The following is an 18065-nucleotide window of genomic DNA, read 5'->3' on the forward strand; positions in this document are numbered from 1 at the left end:
AAATGTATGCATGAGAATCCTACAAACATCAAAGTACAATGACTATAAAGCACCTCTTCATGTCAATAACAGATCGTCTACAAACATGAAAGGGTGATGCTAGTAAATGTTTATAGAACAACCTGCTAGTGGATTAGCTACATAAATAGCGTTCACCTACACAAAGCAGCATATAACTATTTTGTATAAAGTCAACACAATCACGGTAGGTACAACATAATGTTTATTTAGAGTGGAACACACTTCTGCTGCTTGTGATACACCTGTCTAGACCATGCTTCCAACCTGCTGTGTGGTCCAGTGTCGTGACCAGCAGTGGTGAGCCTGGGCTTGGTGTGAATCCAGTTTGCCCAAGCATGCTCAAAACTGTGACCAGCATTCTTCTCTCGACCCAGTCGCCCACCCTGCAGCTATACATCACATTGGGGTGGGGAATGCCCCCTTGGCAACTGCACCATTGATTGGGTCAGGAAGGGGAGTATGGTGATCACAGTTTTGAGCAGACTTGGGCAAATTCAGATGAACTGGGTTCCCACCAAGCCCAGGCTCATCTATACTGACCAGCTGCCTTCTGGTCTGATTTTTCCAGGGTCCTTTCCTGTTGGTCTGCATAGCACTTCACAGCCAAGCCTGTCCACAGAGGTCAGTTTTGGAGAACTGGAGTCCTGGCACCCATGCCACTCTGTGCCCTCTAACACCTCTACTCCATCGTGTAAAAACGCTTTTCATTTCAGTTATTGTGGTCGCCCCAGACCAGCGTGAGCTGCCTTCAGAGTGCATCAGTTTACCTTTCCCACACAGGTATTTGTGCTGGCGCCTGTGGTGTTAACTCTGTACCTCTACTTCACTCCAGGGGTGTCGGGACCACAGGTGTAAGGGAAGTCCTCTTGACCTTCAACCAAGTACATGATACTGGGATTGTATTGCTGTCATTGTTTGTTATTTGTACACTGTTAGAATTTTGGGCCAATTCTCAGTAGTTCTAATACTGTATGGCCAGCTATACATGCCCCCCCCCCCCCCCATTATCTATGTCCCATAACATTGCCACTACAAAGAAACAGCACACAGGTTGCTGTGGCAAAGCTCCCCTCCGATTTTATGCAAAAACTGTCTGAGGCAACAGACACCTGGCAATGGAACTTCTCCAAAGTTAAAGTACAACTGAATCCCAAAATGTTTCTTTTAGTTTTGGATAGGGAGGAAAGTGATTAGAACATCTGTCAGGTTTGTATTGCTGCCTGTGCCCCCATTAGGGAGATTCGCCCTCTATTTGTCCTGGTGAATGTTATCACTAAATGTAAAAGTTAAAAAAAATCCCAAATTTTAAGTTGCCACCAGAACAGGAATAGATGGGAACTCTTCCAATAGGGACACTGGATCTAGTGACCCTGCTGGCCACCAGGGATTTCCTTCACTTTGGGGGAATTTTTTCTCACTTCCTGTTGTGGCTATTGGACAGGAAGTGAAGGGATCTCTCCCCAATGGAACTCAGAAAACAACAAGAAAAAGCTGGCAGTGGTTTTAACTGCACCTTATTCTATCCAAAACGAAACAGAAAATTGGCTTCAGTTGTACTTTTAAAAAACACAGATGCTTTAGTTTGTTTTTTTTTATAATATAAGAGTTTTACAGTAAGTGTGGGACAAAATAAATTGTAAAAATCTACCATTTATGTTTTTTGCTATCTGATTCCTGGCAAAATCTCATTTAAGCCATTAGACATTACAACCCCACCTGTGCAGAGCTACCCAAAAAAAAGGCTCGAATGAATAATACAATAATCATCGATTCAGCAGCTGAGCAACATCATCCTGGAATAACATATGACAAGAAAAAAAAGCACAAAAAAAAAGCCTTGCCATCAGTTAAGATGGCCGCTGAGTCCCGGACGGCCAGACACGTGATTGGTTCGTTTCCGTGGTCCACGCCTCAATACACCCAATCGTTTCACAGCAGTGTGCTTTAGCTTACTGAGCATCAGTCATGTGACTTCAGCATCACAGCTGTGGCTCCGCCCGCGGAAGGGAGTTTGGAGGTAGACCAAAACAAGCTGGGATAAAGTTGTGAGAATCGCTGGAGCTGCCGGGGGCGGAGCAGAGACTGGTAATCATCCCTTTGCTTTTATGGGACCTGCTGATGGTCGTGTGTGCGCTCTGACCGGGTTTTCTGGGTTACATTCACATTGGGAGGCTGTATAATGTACATGACCATAGGCGTATGTAGACTGGACAGGGGCTGTCAGTGTGTGATGCGATCAGCTATGTATGTGTTATCCTGCCAGGGCGGCTGTCATAGCTCTGAGATGTCATGTATGTCTGCTGGGAAGGGTCTGATGTCACTGCTGCTTGTTTGTTTTCATTTTAGTAGCTGGACTTGTTTGGCAGCAGGTGACTTTGAGCTGTGTGTTCCATGTATTACTCCATGTATAGTAATAGTAAGTGTATGGGCTGGACAGAATAACATTCACATGGACACCTTCAGTTCCGTGTGGTCCATGTCACTATTGTGACATCCGCATCTGTCCAGTTTTTTTCTCCATCTTGCAATGTAGAAAAAACTAAAATTCCCGGACCCATGTTGGTCTATGGGAAGTCAGATGTGTCCGTTTTACATCAGGTTACCACCGCTCTGCCATGATCAGGTCCGCCAGAACGGAATTCTGATCCATCTGTTTCTCTGGGCCTGGCCGGAGTCGGGGGTAAAGGGATGTAAACAGACACATGTCATAGAGTAACATTGGGCTTCCGACCAGATCCACCTGAAAAACTAACACCTGATCAGAATGTCCGTGTGAAGGGGGCCTTATGAATTCATCACATGGCTATATAAAGAGCAAGTCAGAGGCAGTCTAAAAAGGCACATTTCATATTTGTGACCGCCCCCAAGCTTTTTCACCGGCTCAATGCTGATTGACTCGGAAGCCGGCTTCCTGGCCATTTACATCAAGCTGGCCAAGAAAGGTTGTACTGGACAGATGTGAAGACTCGGGAGGTAAACCTCTGGCTGTTTGGCTGGGAAGCTGGCTTCTCAGCCAATCGGCATCGAGCCACCCAAACAGCATGGGGGGGCATCACAAATATGTAAAAGACAGATGCAGCGTGCAAAGTTGGGCAGTCAGTAATGTGTACAACACAGCGTACAAAGTGGGGTCGTTAAGTACAATGGAGCAAGGTGGCCAGGAGCATGTAAAATACCCCGCAGCGTAGAGAGCAGGGCGGTCAGGCATATGCAAACTACAATGAAGCGTACGGAACAGGGAAGTCAGAAGTATGCAAAGTACAATGCAGGGAAATCTCAAGTTTGTAAAATACAGTGAGGTGTGCAGGATGGCTTGATGCTGATTGGCTAGGAAGCTGGCTTCCCGGCCAAACAGCATGGAGCCGGCTTCTTGGCCAGTCAGGAGGCAGGTCATTTCCTGCCGACCGGCTTTCTGATTGGCCGGGACACTGGCTCCATGCTAGCATAAGATAAATATCGGTACTCCTACTCGATACCGAAAAGCCGGTATTGTCGCATCACTATGTCACTATGGGCAACTGCCCCAGATTCTGTCTGCTGCAGTGTTGATGAACTCCCGTCACAGTGCATGAATTTTACATACATTTTATTACAGGAATTACCCTCTCTGGAAAACGCCTTTACAGGCCCACTATTGCAGAAATTAGTGCATTCTGCCAACTCCACGTGATTCATACCTGTAATGTAATGATAGGATTCTTTATATGAATAGGTTTTTTGTTTTTTTTTAAATAAGGTACATGCTTTTATTTATACTTTTCTACAACTGTCCAGAAGTGGCAGCCACAAAGGTTTGGACAAACATTGCTACCAGTCTAACATAGGTCACCTTTTATTCCTGTGGTTAAACCTTTTGTTTCCAAAAGAGAAGAACTTTTGCTATACCTGCTTTTAGTGCATGTTCACACTATGCCCTGGTTCACACCTAGGCGTATTGCATATGCGCGTCTGTCGCACGTTTTTTTAACCGCGATTCGCGGTAAAAAAATCGCGCAACAAGCGCTCGTTTCCAAGGGCTACTTGGCTGTATCCCAATGGAAACGCGCAACAAAAACGGCCCAAAAAGGTTAGGCCATAGTCCTCTTTTAAAGTGTATATCTGGGCAAATAAAAAACAAAACATATGTAGTACAGTAAACTCCCAGTTATCCAGGACCCATGGGGATTGGTAGATGCTGGATAACTGTAGTTTGTGGTTGCTTGAGAGTCACTATTAACTCTCAAGCAACACCCCCCACCACCACCCATTCATCTCCTGGCTAGACTCTGCTATTGGCTATTTCAAATTGCCATTGCCAATAGCAGGCTGGCTATTGTTCCCGCGCACTGAGCAGAGGAGCGGACCTGAGAGAACTTTCTCTCTCAGGGCTACTCCTCTGCTCAGTGGGCAGGGCTTCAGTAGCCAGCCTGCTATTGCAATTTGAAATAGCCAATAGCAGTCTGGCAATTGCACACACTCACTGCCCGTTGTTTACATTCACCTGCCAGCTGATGTACACCGAGAATTTCGTTAGTAAGTGATACATTTACTGGCTAACAAAGTTTTTTAGTGTGCACATGTCTATCAAGCAACTGGCAACAAAAAATAGAGCACATATTATGTCCAATATTTCATTTTTTTCTTCTGGTTGCTTGAATGCCGGATAATGGGGAGTTTACTGTACATATCTGACGGCAATGCACATTTCTCCTTATTTTTCCTCTTTGAAAATGCTGCAAGTGCAAATGAATTATCGGTTGATCTGCCAGAAATTCAGTGAGCTCCTAACTTCCTGACTAAGCTGACAACTCTGCTTCTCTGAAATCCAAAGCACTGTTATATTAGCCCTCCCCTTATTTTATGGATGTGTATATATTGGTTTTGACGAGTCATATTTATAGGTCTGTTTAAAACTGCATGTTCCTCTAAGGCGGGGTGGGCAAACTCCAGCTGTTGTGGAACTACAAGTCCCATGGGGCAAGATTCTATATACCTCCGTGTTTAGAACCTGATGTTCTGTCCTACTTCCTCTACTTGCTTTTTAATAAGGTTTCTTTGTTCGGTCTGATACAGAATTATTTACATAATCCATGAAAATACTCCTGGCCATTGAGGGCTGACATTTTAGTATTCTATTCAGCAGCTGCCATTGCAGCTTCAGTTCTCCCAGAGCCTCCAAGTGCAAATTTCCTGTTGGTCAGTATTTGAATAGGCATTGATATGCCCGTTCCATCCCCATGTGTCTGGATCTGGTGATAGGCATTGTGAGATAGTGATGGACTTAAGGTGCCCATACACTGCTCGATTCTCGTACGAGAATCGGGCGAAATCCCGCGATCATACGAGAATCGAGCAGTGTGAACTAAGACGTGCGAAGTCAGCAGATCGTACGGGCTTTCAACAAGCATACGACCATCGCAAGACAAAAGTCTTGCGATGGTCGTAAGGTGTATGGGCACCTTTACACTTAATTTCATCATGCCAGACCTTTAGGGCTTGTTCACACCATGTCCAGACCGGAACAGTTTGTTCCCAGACCTAAAAAGCATCCCAATGTATCCCTATGGTATTTCTGGCCTCTGTTCACACCAGCGCAGTCCATTCCGGACCAGACAAAAAAACAAAAAACTGCTTGTCTCATTTACTCTGGTCTGGAATGCACCGGAACGCATGGAAACGCATAAAATGCATACACACGCATCAGGACGCACCTGAAAGCCCATTTTAAGCTACAGAAAAAAACCTGCCCGGAACGCGGCAAAACGCAATGCACTACCTTCCAGATCTGGTCCGGAAAATGGTGTGAACTTGGCCCTAGGTGGCATTAGTTGCTCACCATCTACATGTTGGTGGTGAGCTTCTCATATTGAAATTCTGCTATGGGCCCTTGATGGTGTCCTTTATGCAGCCCTAGGCCTAGTTTCTACTTTTTGTAGGCAAAATAGATTTACTTTCTTGTTTTTTGTTTTTTAAAGCATAAGTAAACACAAACACTAAGAAAAATATTGCATCTTTCCAGTCCTTAGATGTGAGCTGCATTAGTTTTCTTTTGTTTCACGCTTTTTTCCCTTTATTTTTCACTTGGTGATCCTTCTTGTCCCTGGGTGGCTATGCTTACTCCTCCACTGCTTCTGTGGAGGGAGCCATAGTTGCTACCCGGGCTGGCCTTTGAATGTGTCTGCCTGTGTCCATATCCATTACATGGGGCTGAACTATTCATTTACAAAATAAATACTAGGAGGTGTGTGTTTTCTGTTGAGCTCACAAGGAGTGACAAGGACACAACATTTCTGGCAAGATCAACGTATATTTTTTGTACTTGCTGAAAATGTTCTTGGCTTGAAAAAAAGAAAATGAATGCAGCCACCATATCTAAAGACTGGTAAGCTGTAATATATTAACCCCTTCATGACTGAGCTTGTTTTTAGTTTCTGTTCGTAAATGACTGACACACTTTTGACATTTTTGCTGTGTGATTCTTCCACGTCAGTAATATACTTTCTTACAAAGTGCACCCACACATATTATATATTGTTTTTAGAGGACAGATAGGGCTACATGTTTATATCACATGTGTGTCTAACGCCTCACTTAGGACAAATAAAACATAAAAAAAGGAGGAAAAAACGTTAAACACCTTTTTCCCAGTTTTGATTTGTAGTATTTTTTACAAAACCAGCACAGCTAAGAAAAAAAAAATGCAATAAATACATTCATTTATTTGTCCTTTTTTTTTCTTTTTATTTTTTTTACACTTTTTTTTTCTTTTCTTTACACTTTTCACAATTTTTATTTTTTTACACTTTTCACTATTTTTTTAAAACTTTTAAAAATTGTATTTATTTAATTATATCAAGCAGTCATTGTGAATTAATCTCACTATTACTGCTTGATAAATTAATACATTTTTGGTTATTATTTGGTTAAGGCTGCTATAAACTTCAGAACAGCCAATAAGAAGTTAGTGACACTGATCCTGCAGCAGTTCAGGATTCAGCTGTCACTAAAGGTTTTCTGACCGTTCCAACAACTATCAGAAAACGGAAACATTCTGCTTTCAGGAATAGATACATTTATGTATCTATTCCTGAAAGTGAAAGAAAAAAAAAAAAAGGCAGTATACAATCTGAGAGGCTTTTGCCGCTCAGACACCCAATATTAAGGTAATAGGTGTCTGAAAAAAGGTTAACCCTTTCATTAATGGATGGTAACCTCTGATTCTCAGCGGTTACCAGCCCTCTAATGCAGCAAATAACTCGTCACGTACAGTGTACGTGACGAGTCATTTGGTCCCTTTGTGGCGGGACGTACAGTGTACGTCTCCCGTCACGAAGGGGTTAAAGTTTTGTTCTTGGTTTTAGTTATCCTTTAGGCCCCAAAAGTGGGTCACAACCCCTTCTTCAGTGGGTCATGGCGTCTTTAATTCATAGAGTTGGCCCTCCTGCCCCATTCAGCAGGGAGACAGAGAGGGGACTTTTTGTGGCTGCGTGCAGGAGACTCCTACCGTGTTTCCCCGAAAATAAGACACTGTCTTATATTTTTTTGGGCTCAAAAAAACACACTAGGTCTTATTTTCGGGGTAGGTCTTATTCTTTTTTTTTTTTATGTATAACCATCCAAAGTTAATGCAAATCCAAATTAAATAATCCAAAATGGCAAAGTTAACAATAGGGTGATCAGGGCAATCAGGGGTGCCATACCTTTCCAAGAGCAATTTGGTAACCAGAAAAAGCAAAACGCGCTTTCACTATAGATTCCTCACAGGCAGAGTGCATATGTATTATGAAACAGTTCCTCTCTCCTCGGGCCCACTGCGGAAGTAATGGGGGCTATTTCACCACTTTCGGCCCACAAAATAATATAGAGAGCTGCAGCTCCCGATAATTCAGTTAAAGTTCTGGCTGGCACTGTCCTCCCCAGTGCAGCAGATATCCAGAGTCCGCCCAGATCACCTGTAGCAGTCTGCTTGTGTGGTGCCCCTGCACCATCACCCACCATAGTTTTGAGGGCCCTAGTCACACCATATCCTGTGCAACCCGGTGCAGTTTGCACCTGGAATGCACTGGATCGCATAGATAAAACTGGGCCATGTTCTGGGGCGGGAGGGGGCATGTCGGTGCCATTCATGTCAATGGCACTGCAGACACGCCCCCGGCCCGCAGTGCGATCGCCCACACCGCAATGCGAGGTACAGGAATGCCCTCCGTTTCAGTGCAGTGTGATCTGAAAAAATAGTGGATGAAGCACTAGCCAGCCTGCTATTGATATTTAAAACTGGTGCCAGCGTTTACATTCAGTTGCTTCAGCAGGCAGCTGTTATTCCCATGTGAAGAGAGGTAAGATCTTCATATAGACCTTTTAGTGATCATTTGAATATTTGCGAAAAGAAAGGTTTTTTTTTTTACCTAGTATGCCTCTTCTGCATTAAATAATTCTCAGTGTACAATCCCGAATCCGACAGGTGTTATGAATGATTTTTCACATGCATGTGGGAGAGTTACGTCATCTCAGCCAGGCCAGTCAAGTTGGCTGAAGATTCCGAACCCGGAAGAAACCAGCAAGAAAATGCTTATGAGGATGTTCACGGGCATTGCGTTGTTGAAGGGGAGGGGAATATAGTTTTAATAGACAATTGACTACATGTAGATGGCTTTTCATGATAGTGAATGGGTGTTCCACCTCATTAGGTTTTACCTTTAAACTGAAACTACCTATTCTCTTTAGATTTTATGGTAGGTGTGTAGTTCTATTTGCATATCATCTGTAAGAAATTGGTATCTTATTCCAAAACATGTAATCTTGACATTCTCGGAATCCAAAGCTTTCAAAATATTGGTTCTGTAGGGGAAGGGGATGAGAAAATAGAGTTTTTGATTGTTCAATGTTTAAATGCAGAACCATAGAGCAACCAAAGACAGACTTTACCTTTTATATAAGTTTGGTGAAGATATTTAGGTTTTATCGATGTCAACAGTTGGCCATTTGCAAATGCATTTGACGTTTTTGGTATATTTAGATAGATCTTCTTTAAATATAATGCACTGCTGCATGTGACCATGGTACATAATACAAGGTGAATGTAACATGGCATGTTTTATTGGTGGGAAATGATTTATAGCAGTTCTATTTCTTTTCTTATAGTTGGATATTATACTGTTTTCCCTTGTAGTTATAGGACAGCTCTTTAAGACCATTGCCTCAAGCATGCTAAGCTCTAAGCCACTTACTGTTGATCCCACGTGGTTTACACGCAGAGAATAGAACTGTTTATGTGAAAAGAAATCTTGTTGTAGAATTTTAATCTGGTGTTACCCCTTCTAATCTTCTGACCAATAATCTGTAACCCTCGAGTCCTATAACAATAATTGTATTCAAATATTAACAAAGGGATTTTTATAATAATATGGGGAAGACTTGTATCTTCTGGTATGCTGTTTTTGCACCCTTTGAGCCCTGTGGGAAAATTGCATGTTACTTCCTCCTCCTGTGACTTCTTTCAAGATAACGGGAAGAGAGGGGAAATCTGGCACCCAAACAGCTGTAAAGACCGAACCTAAGGGTTCTGCCCTTGCTGTACCTAAAAGTGTTACATTCAAAATGCTTGTTCTCTGTGTCCTACAAGAATATAAAACAAGATGTTTTACATCACCCCCATCCAAAAGTAAAAAAAGAAATTCCATGGGATAAATAACACTAATAATGTTCTGGGTCCCCATTTGATATTCTGTTGCACAGGTAGTCCTCTGCTGAAGATCCAACCTATAGTCAAGTTTCATAGTAAAGTGATTTCTCATAAACTTGCCGTATGCTGTCTACAATATTTGCATGAAGGTGCACACTCGTACAGATCAAGTGTCCATTTGTTTGCATTCAACACTGTGCAGAGACCTACATGATGTCAGTCTTATTTTAGGAAACGTGACCAGATTGGACAGAAACCATTTTATGGGCAGAAATGCTCAGATTGTAGGGCTGATTTTCTAAAATTATAGAGACTTAACAAATTGAAAGTTCACTTAGCTCAGTAAATAAGTTGAAGATGTGTTCATGTTGCATATTCAATCATATGCAAGGGAAGTTAATAAAAAAACAACAACATTTGGTTCCATGTGATTGGATAATTAAAGTGAGCAAAGCTTAACCTTATCCACCTATGCGACGTGGATTGTTTCTATTCTTTTGGTAAAGAATCTATCTACATCTTTCCACTTCTATTTTAAGTTTAGAAATGATTAAGGTATACCTGTACTTTTGGTTCAGTCGCACTTCTAATTAGAGGTGCACCGAAATAGAATTTTCAGACCGAAAATAGAAAATAAAAAAATTTGTCAGGCCGAAACTGAAAAGTATTTTTTTAATAACCTTTTTAAAAAAATGTTTTTAATATTTTGTTTATTTATATTTTTACTTGACTGTCGGGGGCTCTGGGGGAATATATCTGGGGTCTAAACAGTCCCCTGATATTTTCCTTTTGAAATAGAGATTGAGGACACAGAGTCTGCAGCCCCTGTTATGAATGAACAGAAAGCCTCTATACTGAGTGTTCCTGTCCATTCATAAACGGAGGATACAGTATGAGTTAAATATGTCCACAATCATGAATGAACAGGACGTAATGTAGAGCACTTCCTGTTCATTCATAATTGGGGACACAGTAAACATACTATGCCCTCAGTTATTTGCAAGCACTCAGCTATCATATATTAAAATGTTTATTGAAGGTTTTCAGAATATAACAAAAGACATACATACAATACAGTATGAGAAGTTTGAAGTTGACTTCCGTCATGTAGCTATTCGGGGAGGCAGAGGAGCACATATGCAACACCTTGGACCTCTGAGAGGGGCATAAGGGTGTTCGAAATTCCTGTTCCCATTTCCCAAGGTATGGCGGGGGCTGGTCACCAGTAACTCACTCTCAGCCACCCATAACTGTGCAGGTTGGTGGGCCAGACCACCACAGACCAAGGTCTGGATGCAGGCCATAAAATTCCCAGGTCTGCTATAGCGAGTTCATTTTTTGCTGGAGCACAGAGTAAGGGCTCTCCATTGGTTTGTACCAAAAGTTCACATCGAATGTACGGGCCCTGCTCAGAAGATTTTGACAATGGGCAACTGGAGTCACATATGGCAATATAACCAGAACATGTATTGTTGCTTTCACAAGGCGAAATCTGCACTGTGTTTGAGGCCGAATGACAGGCATCTCCTGGGACAGGAGTTTCATATTTTGGTGGGATGTTTTCTATGACTCATGCACACCTAAGAGACACAGGGCTGTTCATTTTCTTGTAATAATGCTGAGATTGCTCAGCAAGTGATTATGAAGGCATCCCATTAAGCAGGCATTTAAAAAGAGGTTTACATAAATTTCCTAACACTAGTAAACAAAGTATTCATTAAATATCTATCCTCCCGCTCCAAAATCCTATTTATTTTAAGTGTAATCAGCCTGCACACAAATAATATAATCATCCCCCCAAAAAACCCATCAAATTAACATAATTGCAGGACTAAATCCCCACTAGCAAGTTCTGATTAATAAAGTGTATACACATATGTAACTGAATTAAAAAAAATAAACCAATAAAGTTCAGATTTTGTCTTTTTAATTGACATATGAATCCAAGTTAAATTCGATATTTTCATCCACAACATGTTTATAGACAAAATGTGCAATAGTCACACCCTTCAAGTGCACCTCCATAGTCAGATAGGCTCAAACTAACCTTAGTTATAATATTATAAATAAGATTAATATGTGCTGTCTCCCACCTAGGGGTTAATACTTCTCATGATGGGTCCACATCTTTCAGCAGTGCGTTCCATAAAACAATTTTTTTTTAAAACAGAAGAATAAAACATACATAAAGATGTGCTAGAACCAGAGTACTAGGTGGACTAGAATAAGCTCCAGCCTCAGGCAAACACTACTGCTGAACCTTGCGGCTTCCCTGTGTCATTAAATATCCACCGCAGCAGTGTGTGTGCTAATGTCAGCAGGCTCTGTCCTACATGAAATGTCCTACTTGGACTTCGCAAGTCACCAGCTCCAGGCCTTTGACAAAGTCCATAGGCTGTTATGCATGGGACAGAGCTTGGTGATGTCCATGCAAGCGCCATGTAAGTTTTTAATTAGAAGTAGTTAATCTGAGCAGACATTGATAGGCTTTCCTATTAGAAAGCCCAGTACAGTCTGCAAAACGAGTCATAAAAGCACCACACATTAAATGTATATTTGTACAAAAAAGAATCAATGCAAATAATAAAATGGTATAAAATATCAGTGTATAATGTGTAGACGTAATAAAAGCTATCATAGTTTTCCTTTAAAACTCGGAGCAGGAACAAGTAATGAACGAGTCCAGAACCATTCAAATCTATGAGTCAGTCTGAGGTTTTCTAAGACTCATTTTAAAGCTTACAGTATACATTTTTAACAAGGCTTTCTCTGCACTTCCATATGTATTTTTAGCATCTAAAAAGATAGCTCTTAGCTATTATACACAGTTACATAAATGTGGAGGAAGATAATCCTTACAATGCTCGAGATGTTTTTCAGTCTACTGTAAGTACAAATCTCTTGTTAGATTTCACTCTCACATGTTTCTCTTTTTATCCTCTTTTAGGATTGGAAATGGATCCTGACAATCTGGACCTTGATTCCTTGACCCTAGATCCTGACAAGCTGAACTTACGGTAATTGTGTGCTGGTTGCTATCTTTGCTTATGTTTGGGACCCATGCACAGAAGTGTCTGAAGGAAAAGCTGCTTATTTGCCTGCAGCAGCTAATCCATTTTCCCTTTGCTATATACAGGAGAACAGGCATAGACTGTGTTTGTTTTTTCTTCTTTTTTTTTTCCTTCAGACACCTGCATGAGCTTGTTGTCTCTGCATTTAGTCAATCTCTTTGATGCCATGTAAAAATGTCCATGTCCTCTATGTTGAAAGGGTTATTTGCATACATTACCCAGGACGCATTGCCCATGGTATTCCTCCCTGTCTTTTCAATACCACAGTAAAAACATTGTCCATGAGGCACCATTCCCACATATATGCTGCCATAGGGCAGGGTTCAGTGTCATTTTTACAACCATTAGACAACCAGCATTCTAGTGAACAGTAGCACACTGTAGTCTTAGTTTGTTTTTCAGTTTTTGCACTCATAATTGTACTGCTAATGGAAAGTTAAAGTCAATCATTATTATATAATTACTAGCCAGTAGCAATTTAACTAAGTGCAAAAACTGATTAACTGGTACACACACAAAACATGCTTAGCCCCAATGCATGCACTTCAGACCACAGATCAGCCCAAATGCATATACCTTCAGACCTCAGATTAGCCCCAAACGCTTCACCTTTAGACCTCAGATCAGCCCCAAACTCTGTACTTTTAGAAACGCAGGATAATGCTGTAGGTGGGCTTCTTTTGTAGCGCATGCTGAGGTCCTCAGCCACTGACAGGCTTTAATTGACATTAGGGAGATTAGTGGGCCAAGCTTTGGAATGAAAAGCCTAGTGAGTGGTCATTTACAGCATGCATGTTGAGGGTTGCTTTTCCATAGATAATTTACACCAGTAAGGCTTTAATGTGACTTGTGAGTACGGTACTATGGACTGTGAGCCCAGGCTGTATAGTAATGCTGAACCCAGGCGGTGTGCCCATGGTAGCATGGGCACACAGAAAAGGTTGGATGACTTTGCGCATCATTAACCTTAAAGTGGGGCAGCGACAACTGGCAAAAGAGGGCTCTAGGGCATGGCGAATGTAAGCAGTGCATTAACAAGTTGGAGGCCTTAAAAAAATGAAATTTAAAAAAGAAAAGTTGGAGTTGGGCTTTCAGATATGTAAGTGCACTATAGATGAGTAAGGCTATTCACTGGCCAGTAATGCAGTGATGGTTACCTCACCGGCATACCACATGTAAACCAGAATTCCTCTTCTATACACTTATATCCAGTGGTAGAGTTTGAATATCTGCTGTTACATGTATTGCACTGCGGTAGAGCGTACCCATACAGCTGTAGGTTGCAGTAGTAGGTGCACTCTTCATAGAGGGCAGTGATAGACCTACCTATTGGACACCTTTTATTATGACACTCAAACTGTCTTTTTGACCCACGGCTTTTAGCGGAGAAATATAAACTATTCCAAGTTGTAATGTCCAACATATGTATATAACTTGCAAAGGATGGATTGTGTCCTTACTTAACCAACTTTAACCTGACATCAGTAATGATGCTGCCTTAATTTCTTGATTTCCTCCTATGGGCTCTTATTAGAATCACATAATGGTGTTGTTGAACATTCTCTCCTGTGAACTTCTATTTTCATGATGGACTAGCAAAGAGGTGAATACCTAAACCTATTTTTAGAAACTAGAGATTCAACCAGCAGTAAATAGGAAGAGTTACCAGGACACCAATCCAGGAATCTCTGCCAATGACTTCACAGTGTTCACAGTGTACTTGAGATGGTGTGAGTAATGTTGTCCATACGGTGGGGCAGAGGTAGTGTCATATCCATGACGTACCCTGCAGAAGTAAGATCTGGCCTAATAGAATAGGAAACTTTTATAAGTTGTAAGTGGCCAATTAGACTGCATATCTAGACTTTAAATGGGTTTCCGCTTTTGAATAAGTGTTTTTTTCTTCAATTAACAGTCTCTCTACAATTTATTTTAAATGACTTAATGACCTTTGCTCATATACAGTGTTCTGCTTTCTACAAATTGTACCCCAGCTGCCATTTTTCAAAACTTTCAGAAAAGATTAGTGTCGGTACCTTTAGGTTAATTTTTTTCTTTACAGTGATTTATAGAAGTATTAAAAGAAAAACATACAATGTCATGTTGTTATGTAAGTTCCCAGCACTGCAGAGAACTACCAGAAATGCGCAAGACATAATAGATCACATGCATGACCTGCGCAAGGCTCTGGAATGTATTGATGAATTGTGTAAGAAGCGTATTAACTGAGGCGTGTGATTAATGTCCCAGTACTTGTACTATTCCTATTCAGCACCCCATTAGAGTACTCTGGTGTCGCACAAAGGGTGGGAAGCTGCCAAAATCACAAGAAGAGGCTTAACATGTACAAGAGTCCACCAGGAATCTGGGACAAAGTGTTTTACACAATAACTGCTGCTGTTCCAGAATGTGACTGATTTGGGTAGTGATGAATGAATAATGCTACAGCAATCAAGGGAGGTCTCCCTCTTATATTTTGAAGAGGGACCTACTAGCTCTAAACATATTTAAAGTGACACTAAACTCAGGAGTTAAAATACATTCAAGTACCTTAAGGCCTCATTCACACTGCCGTGCATATACACGCGTACGTGCGTATAGTACCATATGCAACATATGCAAATAAATGGCTCCATACACATAGCCGCGTATGGAGCCGTATATTTGCAATGAGGATCTACAGCTGAGTGATGCAAAAACAAGGTACAGTTTTGTTAATAGTTAAGGTACTAGAATGCATTTTTAAGATTTAACTCCTGAGTTTAGTGTCACTTTGAACTGCACATAAAGCTTACTGAAACTTCTGTAGCTTTTATTTGAGTAATATGGTTTTTACTAATGCATTTTTGTATGGAATGTTGTTTAAAAACATCACCTTCAGATTCCAGAAAAAAATCATCTTCCATTTGAATGAATGGTAGCCCATGGTAAAATGCTCTCTACAACAGTTATTCCCTTTGTTCACACCTCTGCGATGCAACATTACAGAGATGCTACAGGGTGTGTTGTGGTGTGCTGTGGTAGGGCACCTCACTAAGCCACTGTTCACACATAGGTGTGAATGCGCGCCAAACTCGGGGAAAAAACCACACGCTTTGACGTGCATTTACGGAGCACGTCAAAAAGTGCAATGTGCTTGCAGTGCCACTACTAGCTAATGGCACCCCAAGCGTGGCCAGGCAAACGTGCACAAAAAAATGCGGGACATCTGTTCCCGCTATGCATAGGTGTGAAAAGGGACTTAGGGATTGGAGAAGTAACCCAGTGTTTAGCGTTAAACACAGGTGTCGGGAAGATACACCTGCAGTTAATGTTTGTTACGTGTCACGTTCACTTCTTTATAAATATACCCCATAGTGAAATTAATTAAGTTTTTACTGCCAAAGGGTAAACTGGTTCTGATGGTATCCATAGGCATTAGGTGGTACAATTATTTGTTACTGTAGCAACAATGTGGTAAAATGGTATCACTTTCATGCTATGGAACTACATTTAACTACATCATTCTGTCTGTGGTAAGCAGAGTCATAGTCTGCAGCATAATATCACTAAACGTCTCACGCATGGAAAGTTTTTTTTTATATGTGGTTGTGTCTTAAGACACAAACCACAGGATTTGTTGTACCATCTGTGCCGTTAATCTAAAACCATAGAATTAGAGCTGCAGCTAACGATTATTTTCAAAATCGATTAGTTAGCCGAATAGAATACCCACACAATAAATCTTTATCTCGTGCATTGATTGCATTTTAGTTCAGATGCCAGATTACTGTAAGTGTACATGTGGAATATAAAACTGGTATGGTAAATGTGGAAAAATAAAATAAAATGCATGATACACATTGCATACCAATATCTCAATGATCTGGAAGTAGAATGTTGAGTAAAGAACCTGTACATTGTCAAATATTTCTGTTAAAGAAGAGAGCAGTAGGTGCTTGCATGCACCTCTGTGTGGTTGAAGGTCTCCCATGCTGTGCTTTGAAACCCTACCAACTTGGCCTTCAACTTTTGGGATGGAGTTGCCTAGCTGGAGCTTAGGCATTGGCAACTTCATGGCATAATGCAATGTAGGTGTCCCTCTTTGGCAGTGGCATTGTGTGATGAGAGAGGCCTGTCAAACCTTTAGGAAGACACAATTTGCAGGCTGTGGGGGCTAAGCAAGGAGGAATTTTGACTTTTCTGGAAATCTGCTGGGGGTGCACTGACTTTTGCTCTCATTTGAAAGAAATTGTGTCCTGGCCCCCAATCTTACCTGATCCCTTAAGCCTTGTTACCAAATCCTCCCCTCTCCTTTGCCCAAAAATGTAACCTAACCCTTAAAAACATTTAAAACCCCCCTAGTTCTTAAACTAACTGCGGTAGAATAGCCATAAAGCGCATTCTCATTATTGCGCTGTTATGCCACATTGCGTTAAGGTAGCCCATTTATTTGAATAGGCTGCCTAATACACTAAAATGCACTACAATGGTGCATGTAGCATTTTAACAGCACACCACAGCACTGTGCTGCAACACGCATCTATTCAGAATGAATAGCACCGCATCGCACCAATGTGTGTTACAGTGACCGCAGCAGTAGTGTGAATGGACCCTTATCATAGCCCCCCCAATATTATTCCATATCCACCAAGGTTAAAGAAAATCAGCACTAATAAAAATATAGAGGCTGCCATTGCTGAGATCCTTCTGAAAATGCTGGTTGCTTGGCTGCATCTGGCTTAAATATTTTTAGTCACTGACCCTAAAGAAGAGTGAGGATTAGAAAGTCAGATGTCCTGATCTGCATACCTGTTGTAGGAATGTAACTTGGAAAGCGCTAAAACAATTAGATCTGTGTTACAGCCAAGGACCTAGCATTTTTAAAAGGACAATCATGGCAATGTCCATATTTCTTACAGCACAGGTTTCCTTTAACAACCAACACTTCTAAATATAAATAATAACCACTAATATGGTTGACGTAGGGGTTCATTTATAATGGCTAGCAGTTATCGCTCTCCGCACTCCATTATGCTTCTCTATGCTTTTCCCATTTATAAATTCTGGGCCATGGTAGGGGTAGGCAACCGCAGCACTGCAGTTCTGAAAATACAAATCCCATCATACCTCTGCATCTGGGAGTCATGCCTGTGGCTTTCATAGACTGGCAATGCTTCTTGGGAATTGTAGTTCCACAACCTCTGGGGTGGCAAGGTTTTCTATCCCTCTCCTATGGCATTTGGCGTGCTTAATGCAGCACAGAGAACTCTGTTATTGGAAGAGAGCCAGTCATGTGACTTCTCCCAGTGCTTTTCTTTTTTTTTTTTCTT

The 18065-nt window shown here is 41.4% G+C and overlaps 1 protein-coding gene across 1 annotated transcript in view; it reads left to right on the forward strand.

The window, feature by feature from the left end:
* Positions 1 to 2017: 2017 nt before the first annotated feature.
* The window catches only part of INPP5K (inositol polyphosphate-5-phosphatase K), a 41020-nt gene continuing 24972 nt past the window's right edge, over positions 2018 to 18065 (forward strand). The window contains exons 1-2 of the mRNA XM_018573553.1: positions 2018 to 2106; positions 12630 to 12699. Of these exons, the coding sequence (XP_018429055.1) occupies positions 12638 to 12699 (62 nt within the window). The 5' untranslated portion in view covers positions 2018 to 2106; positions 12630 to 12637. The remainder of the gene's footprint in view (positions 2107 to 12629; positions 12700 to 18065) is intronic.

Source organism: Nanorana parkeri, unplaced genomic scaffold (assembly GCF_000935625.1).
Source record: "Nanorana parkeri isolate BGI_ZX_2015 unplaced genomic scaffold, ASM93562v1 scaffold48, whole genome shotgun sequence".
NCBI lineage: Eukaryota > Metazoa > Chordata > Amphibia > Anura > Dicroglossidae > Nanorana > Nanorana parkeri.